Below are 18,348 nucleotides of genomic sequence, written 5' to 3'. Positions count from 1 at the left end.
CAAAATGTAAAAAAAAAAAAATTAAAGTAGTTATTCTAGAGAAATGGAATGTCCCATTATTTGTTTGCATGGGGGGGGGGGGGGGATTTATAGTGTAAATTATTCTTTTTAGGTTATAATAATTTCATTAGGTAATATTTTACTGATTTTTGTACAATGTGTAACCGCTTAGGCCGGAATTACAATATCCCATCGCCCGTGCATTCGTCATCCATTCATCCGTCAGCCTCCAAATGATTTACAAGATTCCGCTCATCCATCATATTTTTTTCATTTCAACGCTGCCAACTGTTGAGACATTTAAATTTTGGAAAAAAATAAAGTTGTATAATAGGATTATTTTTACAATAATTTAAGTTATTCACTTTAAACTCAATATTTTTTCACTCTAGTATTTATTTTAAAATGTTCAGAGTTACCATGCATAATTAACTATACTTCTGTGACACTAACAATTTTCATTTGAAAAAAAAAATTAAAATGTATTTAAATGTAAGTTAAAAAATAATAATGGGAGCAGCTTAAGAATCAAACAAACTTCTAAACATTATTGGTATCTAACAAGAAACAAACATTGCAATATTTGGAGGTTGTAATTTTATTTGTCCGTCCATTAAAACTATAAATTTACCAAACTTTTGATGGACAGACAGACAGGCGGATGAAATTTTTCAGCCCATCTTATTGGCTGTAGGTCACGTGATTGATGGCCGGATGAAGAACGAATGGAGGCAACAGACTATTGTTAATCTGACTTTAGCTTTGCTGGAATTTATTGCATGACTGCACTTAGTCAGAAAGAAATTCATTAAAAATAAGTATTATGTACAATATGAAATGGTATTGCAGTATGTAGGTTAAAGTTAAGTATGCTCATATTACTAGTGTAGTTTATCTGCATGAATAATGGGTAAAAATATACCTAATTATATAACTTGGGGTCCTAGTCCAGATGATACATTTTCTAATTCACAAGTTTGTATACATCCCTCGAATCTGCATAAACATAAAGATGTGATATTATTAATGGATGCAATAAATTGGTGTTGTTTGAATTCTTCCACTGTTGTTGCATTCTATAATGGCAGCTCAAATTTCTACTTTTGTGGTGATGATTAACTAGACAAAATGTAAATAATGAGAGCATAACAAAAAAAATGGTCAAATAATGCTTACATTATTAAACTAACAGGCTCAGCGACACATCCTTGATATAACCTTTATCTCTTTATAAGTGAATGTAGAAAGATGCATGAGATTTGCTATGAGCAAAATTGGTAAATTTTAAGTTTATCTTCAAAAAGGTTATAAAAATTTTAAGTGGGTAGGTAATTTAACTCACGTGGTTTTTAATAGCAGGATGAATGTTGAGAAGAATGAAGCTACATGATAGTTATTGTGGGCCCTGAACACACTGCTGCTATGTTCTAGGTTTTAAGTACACGAATGAACTGGTAGTTGGCTGGTATCGGTGTTTGTTTGAGTTGCATGTGTTGCCTGACCTCGCTATTGCAGGATGAACCTCAGTCTCCGGAAGCCAGTTCGCCGATGTTCGCGACTCGTGCTCAACCCTAGTGAAGCTGCCTCAATCATCTTGCTTTCATAAAGCAATCAAGTTTATCAAAAAAAAATCACAGTTATCTTCAGTGTATTTAAACTTCAATTTCAAGGAATTTTAAGCTTACACTGATGTGTCTTATGTAATTTTTTTTTTCGCTCAAAATTTCTAGTTTTCTAACTTCATTCTGTTTGTACTTAGTGCTTGAAGATTTCTTTACCTAAGAATGTTTTTGTACGATAGAAACTTAAGTTACGTATTTGTTTTATTTAGGCACTGTGCATGTGTAGCCACATTCCACAGGGGAAAAAAATGTAGTTTTATATCTGTTGACTTCCGAAGCGGTTTTTGTACACATTTGAGTTTTTAAAAAAAAAATGTAAAAAAATCACTCATTTTGCATGTAATAAAGTAATAAAAGTTATTGTTGTGTGTGCAACATACTTGATGTAAATTTGTATTACGCACTGTATAGACATGTTGACTATGTGTTAGTGGAAATGCTGCCATTTTGTGCAGTCAGGGGTACCTAACGTTCCACACACACAGGCATTCTCAACATTTGTGCACCGCCGTGAAAACACGCAGGGTTTAGGGATAGATTGTGAATATGAGTATTAAGGGTTATGTTGAATAAAATTCTATTAAGGTTCTTCCAGCCTCATGTTGGGGTTATTTTACTTTTGTTTAGCAGCAGTATTTTTTTAGTACAAATGCATCGAAGCACGCTGTGCATGATAATGTCTTTAATCTCTTTGTCTTCAATGTTGAGAAAGTTTAGGCATAGTGGCAGATTAAACTAACCAATTTATTTTTTAAAGTAATAAAGTGGACTTTTTCTTAAGTTGAAATATGGAGTATTTATGGGCGGTTCAGATTATTTTTATTATATTTTATGTACATAAAATATGTATATATGTGTCTGTAGGTATGTATATATATGTATGCATAAATATTTATACACAGTATTTGTATTTAGTGATAATATTTGTGATCTTTATTTTGTTTTTTATAACTACTCAGGAAAATATCATATTATTTCTTAATCCTGATCAAAATTAGTCTGAGGTTTTCTCGTGTGAAATAACTTCAGTTTCCGTTCATAGTAAGGTTATTTTACAAGTACCTGTAATTCAACTGTCTGTGAGACCTAAACATTGTGTAGCTTGACATTTTCGTGTGCAACAGGGGGTATATGGTGGTAACCCTGAGAGAGGCTCGTATGGGTCAGATGTGGGAAGTAAAGGAGTTGTGCTTCACGTCATCTCCTGCAGTAGTTACCATGCCGAGTTGCTTGTTGCTGGGGTTGCCCGTCCACGTGGTTGGCCGGCTGCTTCTCTTGCTTTGAGTACAGTCGAACCGACCCCTTGTGCCCAGGCGCCCAGACGGGGCTGTCGAATGGTGTTCTCGCACACACCAGACCTCGCAGCAGAGTCCTGTGTGGCGTGGAAGAGGTCACAGCTCCTCTTGGGAAGGTTGTAGGAGCGATGACATAGTGAAACCTCACTAATGAAAACCCTGTTAATGCAGAACACTCATTAATACAAAGCGTTTTCACAGTCCCTAGAAATTACATAAGGTTTATATTGCTAAGTAAATAATTGTTTAATAAAAAAAAAGAATGTTTATTTGTAATGCAAAGTTGTTCTAGTACCAAGGGTGAAAAATATCCGAGATTAAAATAAATAAAAAAAAACAATTTGAAGTTACACCTAAAATAATACTGATGCCATTGCTTTGGTTCGTTGTAGTTTGGGAAACGAGGCTTGGAAATTGTATTCTTCCAAAATGATGATAGTATGTATGTCTTTTTGTTGGTTTTTTCTAAACCTTTGCTTTATTATTATATCTTGAATCCTTTAAAGTCTGATACAGTAAAAAAAAAATTTTCAGCCACAGTGAAGCCATCTTAAAATTGTAATTTGCAATCCTTAAAAAAATATGTAAATTTGGTGTGGTATAAAATTGTATGTAATAGTTTTGTTTAAAAAAAAAAAAACCATTGTTACTGCAAAGTGGCAAAATCATAGTCCCTACAGGTTTGTATTATTGAGGTTTGACTAGATGTTATAGACCCAGCTTTCTCTATGCGTCCAACACGGACATTTTAGGTCAGTGTTAAAGAACTGGGGGTGGTTTGTAGTCATACTAATTTCCTATGCTTTCACTGTATATCTTTTCAAATATGTTAGATCTGCAGTTTTAAACTTTGTCACATTAATTTTACTTACCAAATCAAATAACATGCACGCTGACTAAAGTGCTATAAATTAAGGTGTTCAAAATAGTAGTATAAAGGCCAGAAAAAAAGGAATTACTATTACATTCTTGTAACATTAGGCTATGTGAATTTACAAGTGGTACTAGAAAAAAATTTCATTATCGCCGGGGCTTTAAGTTCATTATCATAGTCCAATTTTGTAGGGCACATGCTTAGTTTAATTTCAATTAACATTCCTTGATTTTTGCAGCCTAAACCTTTGTTCTGCAAAAAAAAATTAAAACAGGTATACAAAGACTTTAACAGTTTCTTTGCTTTTAAAAGTTTACTACTGATTAACTCATTCACAGCTTGCAAAAGTATCCATAAAAAAACTTGAAAACTAATTTGTGCAGAGGTAGTTCTTTGGCGGGGCTGAAATGTCAGGGCGAAGGTGACTTACTTGGTAGTCCAATGAGAGGGCAGGTGCCAAATTCTCGTGCATTTTAGAACACTAAACCAATGTTGTGCCATTCCGAGCACGCACCGAACCAAAGGCGTGTGAAGTCAGGCGCACACCCAAACTTGCGCCACTCTCTTCACAAAAATATCAAGACTGTTCTTCCAAACACTTGTCCGAAGTTCGCACATATTCGTATTTAGCCGTGGACTACACTTTCATGAACTGCACCCTCGCCAAAAGCCCAACTCTACTGCCACGCGTCTTGACGTGAATTTACCCAGAGCTTTTACGCCAATGACGTCAGTTTCCCTTATGTCCCACCTCTAATGGCAATTATAATTACGTTTTTGTGTTATAATAGTCTTTAAACAAGTCCCAAATAAAACTAATATTTAAATAGCTTTAATGTACTTAAAAATCTTGAATACAATTATAAAAATATAACTTAAACATTTACCAACTTCAGTTCACTTTCCAACTACAGAATATCAAAAACACTTAGCTTATAATAAACTTTAAAATTTACTGGCACTAAAAATTACTTTCTTTTAAGAGTCTAAAATTTGTACATACCAGTCCAGCGCATGCTGCTGACCATGGGTCACAAGTTCAAGTGTAGGAAACACTGGTAACAAACTACATTTCATAGCAGGGATTAATGTTTTCAAGGAGTGGTGACATGTTTGCCTCAAGGTTGTGGTGCCACGCTGGGTCTATGGTGTACATTTCGATTGCTGGGTGCTAGCCGATTGCATCCATGGGTGCTTTAACTTCCCCGTGCTAGTCTGGTGCAGGGTTGAACTAAAATACGTTAGCTATTTCAGTAGTTTGAGAGGGATGTGGTGGTAAAGGAATGGAAAAAATGGCCCCAGAGTAATAGCTAGGTTTAAGGTGGACTACCCTGAAGTAAGGTTATCAAATGAGAGTCGTGGGCAGCATGCAGATAGGTTCTTGATGGTGGCTTACTCATTTAACCATGCAAGTAATAGCAACAGCCTCCCTAACCCACCGACGACAATCCCACCCGAGACGTTCAGCATTCAGGACTTCATTGCTGCATGAGGATCTTGCGACAGTTAAGGTTCTGCTTCCTCTGCCGTGCTGATTATTTAGTTCTTCGCTAATTGCTAGTGACCGGAAATATTTACAGATACATTTAGTGATGTGCTAAAATTCAAAAAATTATTTTTTTTGTGCTGCTTCTGCTATTGGTTCGCTGTTAATCTAGAGGACGCTAAGCCAATTATATAGACCCTGAAATATAGAATTATCAAATCACATGTTACCCAGTCTTAAGAAAGTGTGTTAGAAATAATGACATGAAAAAGCAGTATCCTGACATTGCGGAAGAAGCAGAGTCTTAATCGGACCAGAGAGGGATGAGCTTTTCTTTTTACCACACTGTAGATACAGTGTCTGCGAGCAACCAGAAGATTCGAGGCTTGTGCTGGGAGTAAGTTTAGTAACGGGCGACTTAGACCATGTGGGACCCTCGGGGAGGAACAGCCGCCCAAAGCGCCAGACGTACATGACAGTCTTGAGTTACTCGTGTACCAACCACCACCTGGACAGTCCCGAGACCACCCTCTGTCCACGGGCTCGGCCGCATCATCTCGGGACAGTCAACGATAGTGCACACAATTGTGAGTTTGGGACGTGACAAACAGGGGTGAGAGGCCGTAACAGGAACATCCTCAGCGCGGGTCTGTACTAGAGGTGGGTCGAAAAGTATCAACCTGATACTTTGTTACTGATATGTGCCTGTATCAGTAATGGCAAATGAGTACACTTGAAAAGTATCAAGTACTTTAGTATCAGTTCAGAATTCACCTGGAACAACACCACGGCCAATGTGCGCAGAACCCGATCGCAGATGACGGTCACTTGGGCGGAGCTTGTGAAAGGGGAGGGAGCAGGAACGACGAATAAGGGATAAAGAAGGGAAATAATGTAGGGAAGGAAGCGCAGGGGAAGGCGTTGAAGGAGAGGCGCAAAGCGAAATTGTTACGAGTCGTTTGGTTATTGTCCCCAGGGCCGCAACTAGAGTCTCTGGTACCCGGGGCATGAATGGATTCTTCCCCCCCCCCCCCCCCTATTTTTTTTGCACATACCACACCAATAAAGCGGGGGGTCGGGGGCTCTCACACGGAAAAATGGTGCTATTTAAGCATTTTCCATACCTACCTGTAACAGTTTCTGTGCTACTGTAACTTCCATGCAAAAACTTTTTACCAGTTACCAGTTGTAGTAGGAATTACAATGCAAGCGATTTCGGCGCCCCCACAGATTTGCGCCCGGGGCGTATGCCCCGCTTGCCCCCCCCCCCCCCCCCCCCATCCCCCCTAGTTGCGGCCTTGATTGTCCCACATCAAAGTACGCTCAGTGCGCAGTGCGTGCACAGTCTCGTTCAATAATAAAACTAATGAAATTTTAATATTAAAAAGTACATTAATACAATATATAATATTTATATTTGTGCACCTAACAGCTATGAAAATGCAAATAAATTCTCAGTTGACACTAATAACAGATGTAATCAACATATGGACTTTTTTTTTTCGAAAACAATTAGTAACTAGTGTTTTCATACATTAAAAGATTACGATTTTATCAAGAAATAAAAATTAAAAAAAACAGATACGTACATTAGTGAGCATACTATATCAATGTTTACGTTTCAAATGTTTCTTCAGATTAGTCAATCATGATTTATAACTCAGTTTTTGTTTACACAAATTACAATTAGCAAACTCATTATTTTCCGTAAAAAAATTCCACACAAATGAAGTCTTTTTCCTGCACTTATCCATTCCTTATTTCACTATAAAGATACTAACTACAAAGCATGACAGCCCGCAACAATGTACATGGTGGTAATTAATACACGGCCAGGACGAACTGCAGTGAATGTTGAACTGATTGATACTGGCTGTATCAGGCGGGCATGAGAGTAACAGAGGTAGAGAATTACCGGGCGTGATGAATAATGTATCAGAAACACCAATACCTTTTTACGCTGGTGATGACGGCACGGAGGATGTGTACCCTGTAACGAGAATGCTGATACCTTGTCGCTTCCTGGGACCGCTACTGCTCTGATACAAAAGTATCAGAGACTTGTAACTAGGTACATTACTGTATCAGTATCAGTTTGGAACAGATACCAAAAATTGCTGTAACAACCCACCTCTAGTCTGTACGGAATCAAGTAGCATTTCCTCGTTTCTTTGTAGCAGCGATGCGTGCATCTGACGATCTCATTGCAGATAGACCGGTGTAGGGGGGTCGTAACTAGCGGGCGAAGAGCTTCCAACGTTGCTCGTGGAGTTGCGAGCATCCCTCCTGCGTACCGACCAGCCTGCTTGCCTGAGGTGGGACGTGGTTGCTAGTGAGGCTGCTTGCTGGATTGCTTAGTGATGTGAGGCTCAAAGATCTGCTCGAGCAAGATCTGTCTCTGGTCTGGAATTTGAAAAACTGGCAGTTGCTTTGGTTTGTTGTGGAGGGGGGGGGGGGGGGTAGGTCGTGCCAATTCAGAGGATTTGACTATTATGTTATTCAAATATATAGCAATTACAGGGTTTGGCCCGTTATTGAAAGTGATTTGTTGCAACTTACTGTTCCAATTCCAAAACAAAATAAATTAAACATTTTAGGCCCACTTATTTTACTAAGGATATGTGTAGTTTTAGGTAACTTTTTTGTTAACATATGCTAATCAGGGAGAGGCATATATGTATTGTACCTGTTTTTTTTTTTGCATTATTTTATTTTATATAAAGTTAAGTGTTAACATGGTTGTTAAAATTTTTATTGTAGACATTGCATTGGCAGCAAAAAAGTTAGTCATGCGTTCACGTGAACTATGCTGCATGTAAATAAACAAGTATTCATCAAGTACAAAGTAGCCTGGCAGTTGAAATTGTGTAATCAATGCACTGAATTTTGTTAAGTGTTTGTGTGTGTGTGTGTTTGTTCTTTATTCATGTTTTAGGTTTAACGTTCTCAACTATATGTTTTGAATTCTTTATGAAATATTTTATCAGATGGCTGGAAAAGTTTTGAATATGTCAACATGTGATTGACAGTTGATGTAAATGCTGTCATAAAGACTGGTTCAAAAATATATGCACTACAATCGTAGAAAAGCAATTGCTCTTTTCCATCTTTCACATTGAAAGTTGTACTGTGACACCTGGAATATTTTATACAAAATTGTAACGTATGTATCTTAGTAGATAATATATGCCTGCTACGCGAATGTTCTTTAAGTTGCTGCCCAAGCCACTGTAGGCAGATTCACATGTGTATTTGTCAGAGCATGTAAGTATAGTCACCAAGCATGGTTTGGGAAGTGGGGGAGGGAGGGGTGTAATTATTTTATTTTATTTATGAAACAATTGAAGTTCAGTACCTGAGACAATTCCAGGCCAATTTTAATGCCTGTTTTGCAACTGCATTCTTCCTTCGTACAATAGCCCCTTCTGAAAAATATTTGACAGACACATGGATGTTATGTAGGCTGTGCACATGCAATCATTTTGGAAATAGTTTGGCATGCAACGTATTGCATGTAAAGATTTTCTTTACATATAAAAACATAGTTGGAACATATAAAAACATATTTAGAGTATAAAAACATAGTTGGAACATATAAAAACATATTTAGAGTGTAGGGAGTATCTGTCGTGAAAACTCACATAACAGTTCATATCATATTCAGTGCAATAAAATTGTTAGTGAACTATTCATGCATCAGTTGTCTATTGCGTGCACTTTATTTTTTTTAATCTACAAGTTTATTCGTATATTCATATTCATAAATTTTTAGCACAATCAGTAGGCAGTTTCCAGACCTTACTAAATGACCATGTGGCAAACATTTCTCCCAGTCCTGTATGCTTGATACAGGCACCATCTGCGAGTGCTGCGTTATGTATCCTGCAACTCTGTACTGTTGTGCTCGTAGCCTAATGCCACGAATCCAGGAATTTTGCTAAATAAACGCAAACAATTTGTAACAAACAAACAAACAAACTGAAAAGAAATCAAGTTAAAATTGCTTTATTATCCATTTGAGAGCTTGTTCAAATTTTCAAGTCTCTAGCTCATCGGGAAATTAGTTTAAAATTGATTGCAAAATTTGTACCAAACAGACAGACAAGAAAGCGAGTTAATAAATGTTTTAAGATGGATAACAGCACAAATTTTACTAACAGAAGTCCCACAATTTTTTTTTACTTTCCTTTTCATTAGAATTTTAAAAAAAAGGCTTGCCTAATTTCAAGTATCTTAAGAAGTTTGAAATTAATTCATTTAAAAATTTTATTTTTGGCTGCCCATAGTTACCTTGGTATTAAAAAAAAATTACATCTTAGTAAATCTGGTTTTTATGTTCAGTTGGACACTATGTTTATTATTTTCTGTTATAGAAGCAATCATCACAAGAATTTGGAACTTGATTGTAATAAAGGACAAAATATGATAAAATAAGAGAGTAATTATATATTTTTTCTTTCAGGTGTCCAGTTTGTCATTTGGGAAAAGAGCAGTTATTGATTAAAGTTGACTATGTAGTATTTAAATATCCTGCAGCCTAATTGAGATGCAAAATATATAATGTTATTTTGGATTTATGTATGAATTGTTTAATGTAGTATCTTAGGTTCCATGTGTTTTCTTTTTCTTATAGATTATTTCACATATTTTTTATTGTGTTGTGTAGGATCTGAATTTGTTAAATGCCCATCTGCGTGGCAGTAAGAGAAAACTGAGTTGTGTTTTAAATGTATATCCACTATAATGTGTAATCACAGTAGTGCAAATGGGGGAATGTGGTGGATGGGACGCGAATAAAATAATTTTTGAACCAACCATGTTCGACACATCTGTGACATTTACGAGAAAAATTTTGTTGGCAAAACTTAACTGAAATGAGCTTCAGAATTTTATTTTTCGATAGGTGTTTAAACTATTTCATTGGTAATGCTGTTATTATGTTTATTTTTTTAAAGGCTTTAGTTTAAAAATTTATTTGTGCTCACTCGCAGTGGTGTTTACTTGGCATATTTTTCTCAATTATGTCGTTCCAAAAACCTATAAACATTGATGGCTGTCGTTTGTTTGGTGTGTGTGTATAATGGCAATAAACTTTTTTTGTGTGGGTAAAAAACGCTTGTAAAATGCATTATTTTGTGAATGCGTTGCACGTGTCATGCTATTCTGATTTGTAACAAATAGTTGTTGGCATAAAGTATTTTTTAGTTGTGTTAAATTGCTGTTTCCAGTGCTCCTAAGAGGTTATCGTAAAAGTTTGTGGTTGTGTAGCAGGGTTTTAATATTGCATGCAGTATAAAAAAAAAAGTGCTGGATTTTTCTTCTTCTTCTTCTCAGAGTTTCTATATTTCTGTTCAAAATATAGATACTAAAGATACAGCGTAAACCAATTCCAAAAGGCTAATATTGATTTATGATTTCCCATGACAATTGTTAAAGTCAGATGATATAAACATTTACATGTGTATGTGTGTGTGTGTTTTTTTTTTCTTTTTATTTATTTCTTTTTCTTCTTAAAATACTTCTTTACCAGTTTGTTTGAATTATTGACTATGAAGTTATTAGATGTATAAATGTTCAAAATTTGTCTTTAATGAAATTTTGAGCACTATTTGCATTCAAACTAGGACAAACAGAATGATACAAGATTTTTATAACCTAAACAACATACCAGCTACATCCATCACAACACACAATTTTTTTTAAAAAATTATTGGTAAATCAGCTAATATAAATTGACTCAAAAAAATTTTCTGTGCAGCTTGGGTGGTGCAGTCTATGTCCCGATTTGAAGGGAGCCACATAAAAACTTTAAAAATTACATTTCTTAAAATTATTTTTCTTATTTTTTTTTTAAATGAAACTAAGTTATGTACTATTTTTTTACTCTAAACCATTTCTTAACACACGACATGAAAACAAATATCATCTTTTTTACTACTCTTCAATTAGTCAGTGGTTATAAGTAGTAAGTTACATTAATAACTGTGCATTTAATTCACTTGACTCTAAATTCTATCATCTTGTTAGTGAGCACATTAGCAAGTGTGTGTATCAATGGTCTAAACTTAAAAAAATATAATTTCTGTGTCAGGGATTTTTGAACATAATCCTGTGTACTATTTGAATTCTTTTTTTTGTTAGTTTAACTATGCTGTTAAAGATTTCTTGGTTTCTACTTCTTACTGCTAGCAAAATTGAACTTTTATTTTCTTGAGCAGCATTTTCAAATATTAGTTTCTGTAGTTTTTAAAAAACTTTTGGAATAAATGTGAAAACCCTAAAAATTTTTATTTTAAAACAAATATTCATGAGTACTGAAAACAAAAAAAAAAGAACAAGCGGATGTTCAAATACATGTTGTATTTTTGTCTTGATGTACATATTACTTACATTGTACTATCTAACAAACTAAGGATAGTTAGTGACACCTGCATTTAGACATGTTGGCCCTGCTGCAGAGATCACATACTGTCAGGCTCTCACATTTCAAATCCTAATGACAAGAGATGTCACTAGACTAGTTTCTACCCGGGGCAAGAACCCTTATTTTCCAAATCAACCAAACCTCTCCCGACAACATCTCATATCTCCACCACATATTAATTCCATTAATTCCAAATATTTTTTTATTGAACTTAGAGGGTGAATTAATAGATTTATTTACAGTCTTTCAAATTTTAATACAGCGCCAGTTGGATAGTACAAGAAAAATACCAGTTTCTAAATATTTTACGATATACATGTATCTGAATGTATGTTTGTATCTTTCAGTACAAATAATTAAGTTCATCTGCCCACTAATATTTTTTTTTGTGTTGTAATATTCTAGTAAGTTTCTATAGTAAAATTTACTCTGCCAGCACTTCCTCCCCCCCCCCCCCCTCTCCAAATGCAGCGCCCATGGTACAAGCCCCATCTGTCCCTTGTAGTTATGTCCCTGCTAATGACAGTTGGAGAATGACCAAGGTTTCCACAGGTCAGATTTCATCTCCAGTTGCCTTTTACTAAATACATTTTTTTCTTCTTCTTAAATTCAATTTATAGTTGCACGCTAAATATAAATATTTCGAAACTGTCCTCTTGATCATGTGGAAATTATATCTGAAAATTTTTTAGCTTTTTTACGAGGAAATCTGTACATTCCTGCGACTGTTAGATCTATTTAGGTGTTATGTTTAATTTTGCTTATTGCATATAAAATTGACTCTGTGATGTAAAAATGCTTTTGAAAGGTCCTGAAAAAATATAAAATATTCTTACATTATGCCAGTTTACTACACTCATCTTTAGGAGTCCAAGGTGTAATCTGTTTTATGCCTATGATTGTGTTGCTTATCAATTCTCAGAAGTCTTCCATTTTTCAGTTTTTTTTTTTGGTATTTGATTGTTTAATCTCCAATAGCTTGAATTAAATATGATTGTAACAAGTAAACCATGAGTGACATGAGTGTGTTGGTGCATTTTTAGTATTGTAGATGTAGTTTTCATGCAACTCATATTTAATGATATATTTGCTTTATTTTTGTGAAGCAATTTGTAAAATTGAACCACTTTTTTTAAAACTTTGTATTGATTTACAGAATAGTATCTTTATTGCAGTTGTGTGTGAAAATATAATTTTCAAAATATCATTCTTATCAAAACACTTTGAAAATAACATATTTGTGTGTAGTTCTGTACACAATGCAAGATAGTTGTTTAGACACAGTTGTATGTTTTATGTGCATATATAGGGATGATGGTTTTTTTAACATATCTTAAATGTAGATGAAATTATTTCTTCGAAAAACTTTTAAGACAAACAGTGGACTTTATTTGAATTTATTTACGAATTACAGAATCCTATTGTTTCTGAATGTTCATATAAAAGTCCAGATATTATGAGGTTAATATAATAAAACCAAGTTACACGTTTGAAGAGGATGTAAAAATTATGCAATGGCATAGCTTATGCTAGTAAATACTCACCCAAATAATTAGCAAACTTGCTTGCAGAATTCAGACACATGAGAGATTTTGGAAGTCGACAATCCTGTTGATTTGAAGTTGCTTTGCAGTAATAAATGACTAACAATAAAATCTTTTATACATATTCAGAGCATAAATATGTATGTTTAAAACCATTTTCCTTTTAAAATTAATATGGTAGCAAGTTCAATGTGCCATAAGAAGAGAAGCCAAAACTGAATGCTGCTCATAAGTTAAGAATTAGGTAGTGAGAAACTGTAATTATATGTGTGTGAATGTTTTAAGTTGTTACTTTATGTACCATATGTACACTTGAAAACTTAAACTGATAAAATGTATAACTTAAATCTGACATGTCTTCTCATTTCCTAGTTTGGCAATTCTAAATGACATAAAGCAGAAATTAAAATTTTAGTCCATCACTGAACTCTTTTCTTTCACATAAAAAGTTTTCTTTATTCTTTTATATTTTCCTATTTAACAAATATATTTTGAAATTTAAAGTTATTTTTCCATATTATGCTGCAAACTCGACTGAATGGGTTATTCGGAACAAAAAATTGAAAAGGCATGACATTTTTCCTAAAATGTTATCCTACTAAGGATGTTATGGCACCCTTAAATATCAAGTTTAAAAATGCTTTTAACAGTAGGATTTTACAGAACATATTTTTTGATTAAGCATAAAAAATATACAAAAATCAGTGTATTGTCTTTTGGCAAAAAATGATTTCACACTTCCAAAACAGTGTTAGGTAATAAATTTTCATCCCCTGTTTCCACAAAATAGGGTTGGCACTTTTTCTTTTTGTATTTATATTCTTAACATTAGACTCAAAATGATTTATATTTTAGTACACTTTATGTTCAATTTTATTTTCCTAATTTTTTACTGCAAATTGACTCCTTGTGTAATTTGATAACAATGAGTTCCCAATATTTGTTTGGCTTTAGTAGTGAGTCTTCATCTGAAATGTCGTCATTGCATTATCTTTGAATCAACAAGAACTTACACTATGTATGATTAGATTTGACATTTTTAAATATACTAACTTACATATTTTTTTCAATAAAAATTTTGTATTTGTACTGTTAATTTACTACAAACAGTTATATTGATGTTAAGAAGAATCCTCTAATTTATTGTTTTAAAAACATTCCTAAGGTTTGAGTACATATATATTTTTAGTTTTATTTTTTATTGTTCCAATATTGTATTTAAAAAGGTTAAATTTAGGAAATGATTCACCTATCACTTAGCAAACATAAATGTTAAACATTCTGTGAGATGTACACATTTGCATGTAATGAAATTATAAATCCTTTTAAGGACATATTCTTTTTTGTTGACATGGAAGCAGAATATTGTAGTCTACTGTTGTATAGCCTTGCTGTTAAAGGTTACCTTAAGTTTTGAAATCTAAATGAGAATGTTTTTAAAATTTTTGTACACAACATTGAGATTTTGAAACATAGGAAAACATAGACTTTAAAAGTTTTGTTGTATATAGATGTCACTGTTTTTTTAATGTTGATTGTCTGCTTTAATTATTGACTATTTATAAGATGGATAAAAAGAAGTGAACTACTTTTGAATAATAATGTAAAAATAAAGAATTTTTGAATTTTTCAGATACTTTTTTACTAAAAATGTATGGTGTAGTGAACATAGAAATTTAATTTATTATGTTTCATATGTTGTTTGTAATAAGTCTTAAAAACACACATTTGAATAGTAGTTTTCTTAGATTATTGTTATGTGCTATGATTATGTGTTTTAATGTGCTGAATCTTAAAACAATGTTACTGTCCAGGTGATGTAAATGCTCTCTCTCTCTCTCTCTCTCTCTCTCTGGTTACTTAAAACTTTACTGCCAAAAATTATGAAATTTAAACTCAACAATTTTGTACTTCAGAAGAAAAAAAAATATTTATGTTCCTCAGAGTTCTTTAACAAAAAGTATTGTTGTTTGTAAGTTACCCACTTGTATTTTTGAGTCAGTCCTATGTAAATGTTCTGGATTGTTATGTATATATATATGAATAGTTCATATTGTGTTTTGACAAGGCTAATATTGTCTTTCACTGACGAATACAATCAAACAACCTATGCTGTTCTCCAAATAAATAATTGATGTTATTAAGCAAAAGTTTCTTATTTGTGTTTCGCCACTTTCTCATAACCCAGTGCAATCAACCTGAGGCTTTTCCACTGACATTGGCTTGTTTCACAAGGCACTGTCTTCATTCTGCCATTGAGTTTCATAGGCTAGATTGCAGTACAGAGTAAATGGCAACCACTGTTGCCAGATTCAGACTACCCGGCTTGTTAACATTAAAAATCTTTTTGGCGATCATCTTTAATTGAATCGGCACATGCTAATAGGGCCTCAGTCCAAGCAACCCAGTTTTGAGAAAAACGAATAAATCTGTCTCTAAGCATCCCTTTTAGCATATATAGTTGAAGCTATCCTATTACATGCAATTTTCATGCTGAACTCACTTTGCCAAATTTTGTGACAGGTCATTTTAGCATTTGCTGATTCAATTATAATAAGTATTAATTTCTTATTTAAAGTTTTCTATTTAATGATTTTTCTAAGACATTAAGTTTATTATTATAGTTGTAGACATTCTGACAGAAGGGAAAATCAATATGATTCTAAACACCAATTATTATATCACAGGAGAAACTATTTTAATCAGTCTGTCACTATTAATAACAATGCATTCCATTAAATTATGTTATATGTTCAAAAAAGTTGAAACAAAAATGGCATTTTTCAATTATGACTTCTTAGAAATAAAATTTAATATACCTAATCAGATGATGGTCTTGATGAAATACAAGAAAATTTATTTGCCTATTTTTATTCCAAATTTTACTTTTCAAATACAACAATCTATCACTTCTCTTCCTCCCTCGTACGGCTAACTGTATGCCACGATAGTTGAAACAAACTTTGTAGCGTCATGCCCGACTTTTTTTTGCCTGTGGCAATTACGTGTTATTGAAATTTACAGACGTGCTATTCAAGTCTGGGGAAGTAAAATTAACGTCACACTAAATGAATTAGCGCAATCTGAAGACGTGCTAAGTGAGAGATTGGTATACGTAGTTTCAGACGCATTTAAAAAATTTTTCTTACACTACAAATTTGTGTCTAAAACTTTTGTGCTCTATGGTGTGTATCTGGCAACAGAGCACACTGAAACAAGGACTAGTGGCAGAAATTGTGCGTTGGAAAGAGAGAGTAAGTGCTGACTGAAATGCACTGCAGCGTACAGCTCTCAAGTGCTGTGGAGCAGATGGGAGTGGTGTGGAGGCAGAGTCTCGGTGAGAGCAGGAACCACACGACCTGACAGCGATCAAGGCAGCACCAATAGTGCACCTAGCCAGGCTTAAGTAGCTGGCATATCTGGATAGCACGGACCGATTTAGAGGAACAAATAAAGAAGCCTTGCACTATGATCAGAGATAAAACTTACAAATAAACATTTTAGGACATAAAATTGTGTTGTTTGCAGTGCACAAAGTTGTAACTGTACTAGTATTCAGTAATTTTGCAAGCCGTAGATGTAATTATGTTTCAAAAAAATGAGGTTCTACTGTAATTTGTCTATAAATATTAGCAGCAGAGGTTTCTTAATAATTGGTGTTAGTAAATTAGAAAAGTATATGTAGTATTTTTTAATAAGTAAAAATAAAAATACCAAACCAATTAAAGTTAGTATGCAAGAACTCTGTAAATGTATTTTTTTACAAACTCCAGTGAGGTTTACTTACTAGAAGCAAGTACCCCTTGCTTTTTTGGCAAGCAGAAAATCTCATGGTTCTTAAACTTGTTCAAAATTCATTCATTATTCAGGTGTGCAGCAAATTTGCTCCTAAATGCATGTTCCACACACAACATACTCCTTTTAAACATCACCATGCACAAAAAAAGATTATCTTCATATTTAATAAAAAAAAGTACAAAATTTCATGGTTTTACGAGGGTTGTCTGAAAAGCTTCAGACCAGAACATGAAGATAGCAGTACTCGGCAACAAAAATTGGGGAATGTGTTTGCTTATGCTTTGGAATGTACTTTCTGAAATTTCAGCCACTTTTGATGTGCATTTATTTTTTAACAATCATTTACATGAGTTGATGCGCATGTATTTGTGAAAATGGAAAATTGAGTATCAAGCTGTCATTGAGTATTTGTTTTTGAAAGGCAATATGCCTATGCTAAATTAACGTACTGGGAAACTGCACTATCATATACCACAGTAATATTTTGGGCAGTTGAATTCAAATATGGCTGTACCAGCTTGGGTGATGATGAACTTTAGAGACACCAAAAACTGCGAAGGGGGAATCAACTCCAAAAAAAGGCAAAGACTGTTCCTTTGGCCGGGAAAGTGGTGGTGACTGTTTACTGTAATAGTCATGGAATTTGTCTTAATCAATTATCTTGAAAAAGTAAAAACATGACAGGTGCATACTATACCTACATCATTACTTGATAAGCTGAAGGCAGTAGTAATTGCAGAAAAAGGTCACTTTTGCATAAACAAACAATTTTGTTTCGCCAAGATAATGCACCAGCTCACACCTTAGCAATTGCCATGGTGAAAATCTAGGAATTGCGGTTTGAACTGCTTGACCACCCTCCTAACTCACTAGATCTGAACCCAATTGACTTTTTTTTTGTTCCCTGGACTAGAATTTGCGCTCGGTGGACAGAGATTTTTGTCTAATGTGGAGGCCATCATCATTACAAACAACTATTTTGCAGAGACTCACACAAACAATTGTTGAGGGGTCGGTTCAAGGTCACGGTTGTGATTCTGTCCGGCTGGAGAGTGCTAGTAGTCGTGCGTGGTCGAACACTCATCACAGACACATCATCTTCCCAGGCGCCACTTTCGTCTGGTGTGGAGAAGGAGGAACACGATACGATACGTGGCATTGCCAAGCGTTATCTGACGTATGACACTCGCACCTAGGGCTGTTCCATGAGGGGTAAGACTTGCTCTCACGGGCTGTGGGCTATAATGTGCCTGATGCATGTGGGCTACTGAAGACTGGCAGTTCTGTAGCTGCTCTGTGAGATAT

At 34.4% G+C, this 18,348-nt stretch overlaps 1 protein-coding gene across 3 annotated transcripts in view; it reads left to right on the top strand.

The window, feature by feature from the left end:
* Positions 1–15,104, top strand: part of LOC134534737 (uncharacterized) — a 33,785-nt gene extending 18,681 nt beyond the window's left edge. For all 3 annotated transcript variants that reach the window (XM_063373240.1, XM_063373238.1, XM_063373239.1), the window contains exon 6: positions 1,516–15,104. In XM_063373240.1, coding sequence (XP_063229310.1) covers positions 1,516–1,575 — 60 coding nt within the window. In that variant the 3' untranslated portion in view covers positions 1,576–15,104. The remainder of the gene's footprint in view (positions 1–1,515) is intronic.
* The last annotated feature ends 3,244 nt before the right edge of the window (positions 15,105–18,348 follow it).

This window comes from Bacillus rossius, chromosome 8, assembly GCF_032445375.1.
Source record: "Bacillus rossius redtenbacheri isolate Brsri chromosome 8, Brsri_v3, whole genome shotgun sequence".
NCBI classification, from domain to species: domain Eukaryota; kingdom Metazoa; phylum Arthropoda; class Insecta; order Phasmatodea; family Bacillidae; genus Bacillus; species Bacillus rossius.
This window is presented reverse-complemented; position numbering and strand designations above follow the sequence as displayed.